This window comes from Oncorhynchus tshawytscha, linkage group LG16 (genome assembly GCF_018296145.1).
Source record: "Oncorhynchus tshawytscha isolate Ot180627B linkage group LG16, Otsh_v2.0, whole genome shotgun sequence".
NCBI lineage: Eukaryota > Metazoa > Chordata > Actinopteri > Salmoniformes > Salmonidae > Oncorhynchus > Oncorhynchus tshawytscha.
In genome coordinates, this window is record NC_056444.1 from 28375420 (window position 1) to 28386017 (window position 10598).

The 10598-nt window shown below is 45.1% G+C and overlaps 1 protein-coding gene across 1 annotated transcript; it reads left to right on the plus strand.

Annotated features, from left to right (window-relative positions):
• The first annotated feature begins 337 nt into the window (after positions 1–337).
• Positions 338–7010, plus strand: LOC112253556 (catechol O-methyltransferase domain-containing protein 1-like). The gene is made up of 3 exons (XM_024425500.2): positions 338–370; positions 6607–6712; positions 6859–7010. Exons 1-3 carry the CDS (start codon positions 353–355, stop codon positions 7008–7010), a joined length of 276 nt encoding a protein of 91 aa, XP_024281268.1. The 5' UTR covers positions 338–352.
• Positions 7011–10598: the final 3588 nt, after the last annotated feature.

Sequence of the window (10598 nt, forward strand, 5' to 3'; positions counted from 1 at the left end):
AAAGGCAAGTCTGCATGCTGGACATCAGGTGCAGCCAGAGCAGCTTGTCCCCACATGGAACTCTGAGTTGGTAGATCATTTGAATATCCAAGTTCATGCACATCTCATTGGCTGAGCTGGCAAATTCAGCTGTTTTTAACCAGTAAGCCCACACCATTCTGTTTTTTCCTTACATGCCAAACAAGGGCACAGACTCAGAGAATATCCATCTTTTTAACATCTTTAAGCACTTCAATTTCTTTTCCTGATGTTGACAGTAAAGAATTCTTTACAAAGGTTAACTTGCTAAATCCTGAACCCGCTGTAATCAATGTTTGCCATGGTTGCGAGAGAACTGAGAGAACATCCTGTCATGACCAAACTCAGACTGGTAAGGCTGGGCTGGGTTAGAGCCAGGGTTAGGGTTGAGGTTGAGGCTAGTGTTGAACCGGGATGTGGACATGAAACTAGGGCTAGGGTTGGACTGGTAAGACTGGACTGGGTTAGAGCCAGGGTTGAGGTTGAGGCTAGTGTTAGGGTTGAACCGGGATGGGGACATGAAACTAGGGCTAGGGTTGGACTGGTAAGACTGGGGAGAACCAGGGTGTTAATGAGATGAAAAGCAGTAATGTACTGTACATACAAACCAGATAGATACAGAGAGATTCTGGTTTTCTACAGTATCTCCGAAAAAGAGGGAAACGAGGCGGTCTTCTGGTCAGACTCCGGAGACGGGCACACCGTGCACCACTCCCTAGCATTCTTCTTGCCAATGTCCAGTCTCTTGACAACAAGGTTGATGAAATCCGAGCAAGGGTAGCATTCCAGAGGGACATCAGAGACTGTAACGTTCTATGCTTCACGGAAACATGGCTCACTGGAGTGACGCTATCCGAGGCGGTGCAGCCAACGGGTTTCTCCACGCATCGCGCCGACAGAGACAAACATCTTTCTGGTAAGAAGAGGGGCGGGGGCGTATGCCTTATGACTAACGTGACATGGTGTGATGAAAGAAACATACAGGAACTCAAATCCTTCTGTTCACCTGATTTAGAATTCCTCACAATCAAATGTAGACCGCATTATCTACCAAGAGAATTCTCTTCGATTATAATCACATCCGTATATATCCCCCCCAAGCAGACACATCGATGGCTCTGAACGAACTTTATTTAACTCTCTGCAAACTGGAAACGATTTATCCGGAGGCTGCATTCATTGTAGCTGGGGATTTTAACAAGGCTAATCTGAAAACAAGACTCCTAAATTTTATCAGCATATCGATTGCGCAACCAGGGGTGGAAAGACCTTGGATCATTGTTACTCTAACTTCCGCGACGCATATAAGGCCCTGCCCCGCCCCCTTTCGGAAAAGCTGACCACGACTCCATTTTGTTGATCCCTGCCTACAAACAGAAACTAAAACAAGAAGCTCCCACGCTGAGGTCTGTTCAACGCTGGTCTGACCAAGCTGACTCCACACTCCAAGACTGCTTCCATCACGTGGACTGGGAGATGTTTCGTATTGCGTCAGACAACAACATTGACGAATACGCTGATTCGGTGTGCGAGTTCATTAGAACGTGCGTTGAAGATGTCGTTCCCATAGCAACGATTAAAACATTCCCTAACCAGAAACCGTGGATTGATGGCAGCATTCGTGTGAAACTGAAAGCGCGAACCACTGCTTTTAATCAGGGCAAGGTGTCTGGTGACATGACTGAATACAAACAGTGCAGCTATTTCCTCCGCAAGGCTATTAAACGAGCTAAGTGTCAGTACAGAGACAAAGTAGAATCTCAATTCAACGGCTCAGACACAAGAGGCATGTGGCAGGGTCTACAGGCAATCACGGACTACAGGAAGAAATCCAGCCCAGTCACGGACCAGGATGTCTTGCTCCCAGGCAGACTAAATCACTTTTTTGCCCGCTTTGAGGACAATACAGTGCCACTGACACGGCCTGCAATGAAAACATGCGGTCTCTCCTTCACTGCAGCCGAGGTGAGTAAGACATTTAAACGTGTTAACCCTCGCAAGGCTGCAGGCCCAGACGGCATCCCCAGCCGCGCCCTCAGAGCATGCGCAGACCAGCTGGCCGGTGTGTTTATGGACATATTCAATCAATCCCTATACCAGTCTGCTGTTCCCACATGCTTCAAGAGGGCCACCATTGTTCCTGTTCCCAAGAAAGCTAAGGTAACTGAGCTAAACGACTACCGCCCCGTAGCACTCACATCCGTCATCATGAAGTGCTTTGAGAGACTAGTCAAGGACCATATCAGCTCCACCCTACCTGACACCCTAGACCCACTCCAATTTGCTTACCGCCCAAATAGGTCCACAGACGATGCAATCTCAACCACACTGCACACTGCCCTAACCCATCTGGACAAGAGGAATACCTATGTGAGAATGCTGTTCATCGACTACAGCTCGGCATTCAACACCATAGTACCCTCCAAGCTTGTCATCAAGCTCGAGACCCTGGGTCTCGACCCCGCCCTGTGCAACTGGGTACTGGACTTCCTGACGGGCCGCCCCCAGGTGGTGAGGGTAGGCAACAACATCTCCTCCCCGCTGATCCTCAACACTGGGGCCCCACAAGGGTGCGTTCTGAGCCCTCTCCTGTACTCCCTGTTCACCCACGACTGCGTGGCCACGCACGCCTCCAACTCAATCATTAAGTTTGCGGACGACACAACAGTGGTAGGCTTGATTACCAACAACGACGAGACGGCCTACAGGGAGGAGGTGAGGGCCCTCGGAGTGTGGTGTCAGGAAAACAACCTCACACTCAACGTCAACAAAACTAAGGAGATGATTGTGGACTTCAGGAAACAGCAGAGGGAACACCCCCCTATCCACATCGATGGAACAGTAGTGGAGAGGGTAGCAAGTTTTAAGTTCCTCGGCATACACATCACAGACAAACTGAATTGGTCCACTCACACAGACAGCATCGTGAAGAAGGTGCAGCAGCGCCTCTTCAACCTCAGGAGGCTGAAGAAATTTGGCTTGTCACCAAAAGCACTCACAAACTTCTACAGATGCACAATCGAGAGCATCCTGGCGGGCTGTATCACCGCCTGGTACGGCAACTGCTCCGCCCTCAACCGTAAGGCTCTCCAGAGGGTAGTGAGGTCTGCACAACGCATCACCGGGGGCAAACTACCTGCCCTCCAGGACACCTACACCACCCGATGTTACAGGAAGGCCATAAAGATCATCAAGGACATCAACCACCCGAGCCACTGCCTGTTCACCCCGCTATCATCCAGAAGGCGAAGTCAGTACAGGTGCATCAAAGCTGGGACCGAGAGACTGAAAAACAGCTTCTATCTCAAGGCCATCAGACTGTTAAACAGCCACCACTAACATTGAGTGGCTGCTGCCAACACACTGACACTGACACTGACTCAACTCCAGCCACTTTAATAATGGGAATTGATGGGAAATGATGTAAATATATCACTAGCCACTTTAAACAATGCTACCTTATATAATGTTTACATACCCTACATTATTCATCTCATATGCATACGTATATACTGTACTCTATATCATCGACTGCATCCTTATGTAATACACGTATCACTAGCCACTTAAACTATGCCACTTTGTTTACATACTCATCTCATATGTATATACTGTACTCGATATCAGCTACTGTATCTTGCCTATGCTGCTCTGTACCATCACTCATTCATATATCCTTATGTACATATTCTTTATCCCTTTACACTGTGTATAAGACAGTAGTTTTGGAATTGTTAGTTAGATTACTTGTTGGTTATTACTGCATTGTCGGAACTAGAAGCACAAGCATTTCGCTACACTCGCATTAACATCTGCTAACCATGTGTATGTGACAAATAAAATTTGATTTGATTTGATTTGACAGTTAAATAGGCTACTATAGCCACTAGAGGTCAGCACAGTACTATACAAACACTGTGCTGAGAAGCTGCAGTCAGCAATACGGTGTAATTACATTGATTAGATTAAGTCATAAAAAAGTGCCTAAATGTTTTAGTCTTTTTTTGTCAATGCTTGAAATCAAACAACATCATTCTGATTTTGTGTTAAACGCTCTTTAACAAAGCTTTCTTCGTGTCCAACAAGCTTTCTCAACCCTTAACCTTGTTCTGAACACCTCCAAAACAAAGGTCATGTGGTTTGGTAAGAAAAATGCCCCTCTTCCCACAGGTGTGATTACCAGCTCTGAGAGTTTAGAGCTTGAGGTTGTCACCCCATACAAATACGTGGGAGTATGGCTAGACTGTACACTGTCCTTCTCTCAGCACAAATCAAATCAAATCAAATTGTATTGGTCACATACACATGGTTAGCAGATGTTAATGCGAGTGTAGCAAAATGCTTGTGCTTCTAGTTCCGACAATGCAGTAATAACCAACGAGTAATCAAACCTAACAATTCCAAAACTACTACCTTATACACACAAGTATAAAGGGATAAAGAATATGTACATAAATATATATGAATGAGTGATGGTACAGAACGGCATAGGCAAGATACAGTAGATGGTATCGAGTACAGTATATACATATGAGATGAGTATGTAAACAAAGTGGCATAGTTTAAAGTGGCTAGTGATACATGTATTACATAAAGATGCAGTAGATGATATAGAGTGCAGTATATACTGTACTCTATATCATCTACTGCATCTTTATGTAATACATATGAGATGAGTAATGTAGGGTATGTAAACATTATATTAAGTAGCATTGTTTAACATGGCTAGTGATATATTTTTCAAACAATTCCCATTATTAAAGTGGCTGGATTTGAGTCAGTATGTTGGCAGCAGCCACTCAATGTTAGTGGTGGCTGTTTAACAGTCTGATGGCCTTGAGATAGAAGCTGTTTTTCAGTCTCTCGGCCCCTGCTTTGATGTACCTGTACTGTCCTCGCCTTCTGGATGATAGCATGGTGAACAGGCAGTGGCTCGGGTGGTTGTTGTCCTTGATGATCTTTATGGCCTTCCTGTGACATCGGGTGGTGTAGGTTAGAGGTCGACCGATTATGATTTTTCAACGCCGATACCGATTATTGGAGGACCAAAAAAAACGAAACCGATTAATCGGCCGGATGACACACATGACACGCTAGATAATAGTAATGTCATCAACTATGTGGAGTTAACTCGTGATTATGATTGATTGATTGTTTTTTTAAGATAAGTTTAATGCTAGCTAGCAACTTACCTTGGCTTGTACTGCATTCGCATAACAGGCAGTCTCCTAGTGGAGAGCAGCGAGAGAGAGGCAGGTCGTTATTGTGTTGTTACTGTAAGGTTTCAAGATTGGATCCCCCGTGCGGACAAGGTGAAAATCTGTCATTCTGCCCCTGAACGAGGCAGTTAACCCACCGTTCCTAGGCCGTCATTGAAAATAAGAACGTGTTCTTAACTGACTTGCCTAGTTAAATAAAGATTAAATAAAGGTGTAAAAAAAAAAAAAAAAAAAAAAATTGGCAAAATCGGTGTCCAAAAATACCCATTTCCAATTGTTATGAAAACTTGAAATCGGCCTCTAGTGTAGGTGTCCTGGAGGGCAGGTAGTTTGCCCCCGGTGATGCGTTGTGCAGACCTCACTACCCTCTGGAGAGCCTTATGGTTGTGGGCGGAGCAGTTGCCGTACCAGGCAGTGATACAGCCCGACAGGACGCTATCGATTGTGCATCTGACAAATCAAAGCTGCAGGCTAAAGTTAAATCTAGACTTGATTTCCTCTATCGTAATCTCAGCTGCCAAACTAACCCTGATTCAAATGACCATCCTACCCATGCTAGATTATGGAGATGTAATTTATAGATCGGCAGGTAAGGGTGCTCTCGCTAGATGTTCTTTATCATTCGGCAATCAGATTTGCCACCAATGCTCCTTATAGGACACATCACTGCACTCTATACTCCTCTGTAAACTGGTCATCTGTGTATACCCGTTGCAAGACCCACTGGTTGATGCTTATTTATAAAACGCTCTTAGGCCTCACTCCCCCCTATCTGAGATAACTACTGCAGCCCTAATCCTCCACATACAATACCCATTCAGCCAGTCACATTCTGTTAAATGTCCCCAAAGCTCACATATCCCTGGGTCGCTCGTCTTTCAGTTCGCTGCAGCTAGCGACTGGAACGAGCTGCAACAAACACTCAAACTAGACAGTTTTATCTCAATCTCGTCATTCGAAGACTCAGTCATGGACACTTACTGACAGTTGTGGCCGCTTTGCGTGATGTATTGTTGTCTCTAACTTCTTGCCCTTTGTGCTGTTGTCTGTGCCCAATAATGTTAGTACCATGTTTTGTGCTGCTACTATGTTGTGTTGCTACCATGTTGTTGTTATGTTGTGTTGCTACCATGCTGTGTTATGTTTTGCTGCCTTGCTATGTTGTTGTCTTAGGTCTCTCTATATGCAGTGTTGTGTTGTCTCTCTTGTTGTCCTATATTTACAAAAATAAAAAAATGTAATGTAAATCCCAGTCCCTGCAGGAGGCCTTTTGCCTTTTGGTAGACCGTCATTGAATTTGTTCTTAACTGACTTACCTAGTTAAATATAGGGTAAATTAAATTAAAATCCTCCTTCCTTCATGTTGCAGAAAACCCTTGAGGACCCATGGAGCATCATGCTGGTTGCTAGTGAACAAGCACAACTGATGGCAAATCTGGCCAAACTGATCAATGCCAGCAAAACCATTGAAATTGGTATGTAATGATAAAAACTTTTAATGTTCCTATATTATTTGTAACATATTTCATTGTGCCAATCTTTTCAACATTCACTAATTCTGAATTAACTGCCCTCATTCTAATATCAGAAGAGACTAATATTAATATTTTCCTGTCTACAGGGATGTACACAGGGTACAACACCCTGAACATGGCGTTGGTTGTACCAGAGAGTGGTCAAGTGGTAGCATGTGAAATAGACGACGAATACGTGAACATTGCTGAACCTTTCTTTAAAGAGGTCAACAGATCAATCAGATCAACATTCCGCTAGTCATTCAGCTAATTTACTTACTGACTTTATTGTCCCCATGGGGAAATTTTGTTGCAGTGTCATGTACACATTGAAAGTGGCGTTTAAATACACAACAAAATTGACAATACAACTTTCATAACAGTTACATACCAATTTTTTTTTTTTAAATACAGAAATAAAAAATATATTTTTTAAAAGACTAGCCTGCTTACGGAGTCTATAGGAACATTAGCCCTAACTATTTAGGAGGGAAATCACACCTGGCACAAATGATTGTCTAATCCTGTATTCCCTGCTGAGGGGTGCCCTATACCTGCGCCCAGAGGGGAGTAGTTCAAAGTCCAGTTACAGGGGGTGGCTTGGGTCTAAAATTATTTTGTGAGCCTTACGGAGGGCCCTGACCTTAAAGATCTCATCCAGGCCTGTCTGTTTGACTCAAAGTACCTTGCTTGCTATGGTAATACTCCTTCTCAACATATTTCTCTATATTCTGATTTCTGATAGATGTTTCAGAGGTAGGTGTTGTGCATAGACTTCAGGAAGCGTACATCTCTTTGGTCTTGTTGGTATTGAGGACCAAGTGTGATTTCCTAACACCTGTCTACAAAGTCACCTTGGACCGGGCCATGATGTTCCTCATCTTCGGCGATGTCATCTACAAAATGGCTTCCAACACTCTACTCAGCAAACTGGATGCAGTCTATCACAGTGCCATCCGTTTTGTCACTAAAGCACCTTATACCACCCACCACTGCGACTTGTATGCTCTAGTCGGCTGGCCCTCGTTACATATTCGTCGCCAGACCCACTGGCTCCAGGTCATCTACAAGTCCATGCTAGGTAAAGCTCCGCCTTATCTCAGTTCACTGGTCACGATGGCAACACCCATCCGTAGCACGCGCTCCAGCAGGTGTATCTGACTGATCATCCCTAAAGCCAACACCTCATTTGGCCGCCTTTCGTTCCAGTACTCTGCTGCCTGTGACTGGAACGAATTGCAAAAATCGCTGAAGTTGGAGACTTTTATCTCCCTCACCAACTTCAAACATCAGCTATCTGAGCAGCTAACCGATCGCTGCAGCTGTACATAGTCTATTGGTAAATAGCCCACCCATTTTCACCTACCTCATCCCCATACTGTTTTTATTTATTTACTTTTCTGCTCTTTTGCACACCAATATCTCTACCTGTACATGACCATCTGATCATTTATCACTCCAGTGTTAATCTGCAAAATTGTAATTACTCGCCTACCTCCTCATGCCTTTTGCACACAATGTATATAGACTCCCCCCTTTGTTTTCTACTGTGTTATTGACTTGTTAATTGTTTATTCCATGTGTAACTCTGTGTTGTCTGCTCACACTGCTATGCTTTATCTTGGCCAGGTCGCAGTTGCAAATGAGAACGTGTTCTCAACTAGCCTACCTGGTTAAAAAATAAAAAATCATCATGCAACAGGCTGATCAAGGCAGTGTCATCAGCGAACTTAACAAGGTGTCTGTCAGTATGGGAACTAGTACAACTATTGTTGTACAAGATGTACAGGAGTGGGGACAAAACACGTCCCTGAGGTGAGCCTGTGTTGGTATTGCGTATGTCTGACACGTGGGGAACTGTTTTGACTCGCTGTGACCATTGGCTCAGGAAGTCCAACAGCCACAAAACCAGCCCCCCATCTAAGGAGAAGTCCCAAATGAGTCTCTGCCAAAATGGAAGGCTGGATTGTGTTGAAGGCAGAAGAAAAGTCAACAAACAGAACCCTGACATGGGATTTGGCACCCTCTATATGTCTATAGACCATGTTAAGGAGACTACACCCTCTATACGTCTATAGACCATGTTAAGGAGGGTAAGAATGGCATCATCAACTCCTCTGCTAGTCTGATAGGCAAACTGAAATGGGTCGAGATGCTTCAGACACTCAGAATATGATTTTTCACAATTTTCTCAAGGCATTTCATTACTAAGGATGTCAAGGCGACAGGGCGGTAGTCATTCAGCACAGAGTGTCACGCCCTGACCATAGAGAGCCTTTTATTCTCTATGTTGGTTAGGTCGGGTGTGACTAAGGTGGGTGCTCTAGTTTTTTTATTTCTATGTTGGCCTGGTATGGTTCCCAATCAGAGGCAGCTGTCTACCGTTGTCTCTGATTGGGGATCATATATAGGCAGCCTTTTCCCACTGGGTTTTTGTGGGATCTTGTCTATGTATAGTTGCCTGTGAGCACTAGATTAGCTTCACGTTTCGTTTCGTGCTTTATTGTTTTCTGTGTGTTTCACTTCCAAATAAAGAGGATGGAACCATACCCCGCTGCATTTTCGTCCGATTCATATAACAACGTTCGTGACAGAACATCCCACCACCCCAAGCAGCGTGCCCAGGAGGAGCAGACAGCCTGGACGTGGGAGGATATATTGGACGGGAAGGGATCCTGGACGTGGGAGCAAATCCTGGCCGGAAAGGATCGCCTTCCATGGGAGCAGACGGAAGCAGCGAGGGAGGGACAGCGATGACACCAGGGTTCGCGGCCACGACGTAGGCCCAAGAAGCAGCCTCAAAACGTTTTTTTTTGGAGGGGTACACGGGGTGGTCGGCGGAGCCGAGGTGTGAACCAGAGCCAGTCTGGGAGAGGAAGGTAAACTTGGAGGAGAGTGAAGGGAGTGAATCAGAGACAGTCAGTGAGTTGATAGGGAAATTGGAGGAGAGAGTTATTATAGAGCTGTTGTGTTGGGGCATGAGGCACGACATTCGCCCGAAGGAGCGTGTCCTCAGTTTAATGCCACCTGAGTCAGCTCTCTGTACTCGTCCTGAGGAGCGTGCTAACCGTCTGGTGAAGACTGTACCGCCACTGTTACGCACGCCTCTATGAAGAGGGAACGCAACACCCTGCTACAACTAAACTCTCTGTGAAGCGAAAAAGGTATGGACTGTAGGTGCGAGTAAAAATGACAACAAGCAGAATGTGGTACCGTTTACAAGGACTTTATTCCTTTACACGGTAATATGGGGAAAAGGGGCTGGACGGAACCAAAGCAAAGAAAGTAAATCTCAAAGCCCCCTCTCCTATCTTACCTGCCTACCCACTACTTACCTAATTTAGCACCACCTGGTGCCCTAACCAAAATACAAGGGGTGGTCCGCCCAGGTCTTACCTAGTGTGCCTAGACAGCGAATATGCTACGGGTATATGTATGCCCGCGGGCCTCTTGCCTAAGCACTCCCTAGGTGCCTTCCCCTTCCCCCCCTGGGAACAAATGAAACAGAATATTAAACAATTTCACAAACAAACTAAGAGACAAAGGACATCAAATAAATTCTATCTGAGCAACAAACTCACAAAACATACCAACTCTCAGCAATGAACTCCCAGCAAAATCAACCTCTAGCAAAATCTCTCTCTAGCAAAATCTCTACAATGACCTCCCAGCAAATCTCTCTAGCAAATCTACCTCCAGCAAAATCCTCTACAAAAAGATCTCCTGAACAGAACACTGGCTTTTATATAGCTTCTGAAGGAATGGGTAATTGGAGACAGCTGTGTCTTGACGAGGGGGCGGGGTCAGCTCTCCAATTAGCCCTTGAGTCGACCAATCAGCTGCTTGA

Excerpts from the sequence above, each read along its gene's own strand:
- LOC112253556 (XM_024425500.2), top strand. Across the intron at positions 6,713-6,858 it reads CAGCAAAACCATTGAAATTG|GGATGTACACAGGGTACAAC; the intron begins GTATGTAATGAT and ends TCCTGTCTACAG.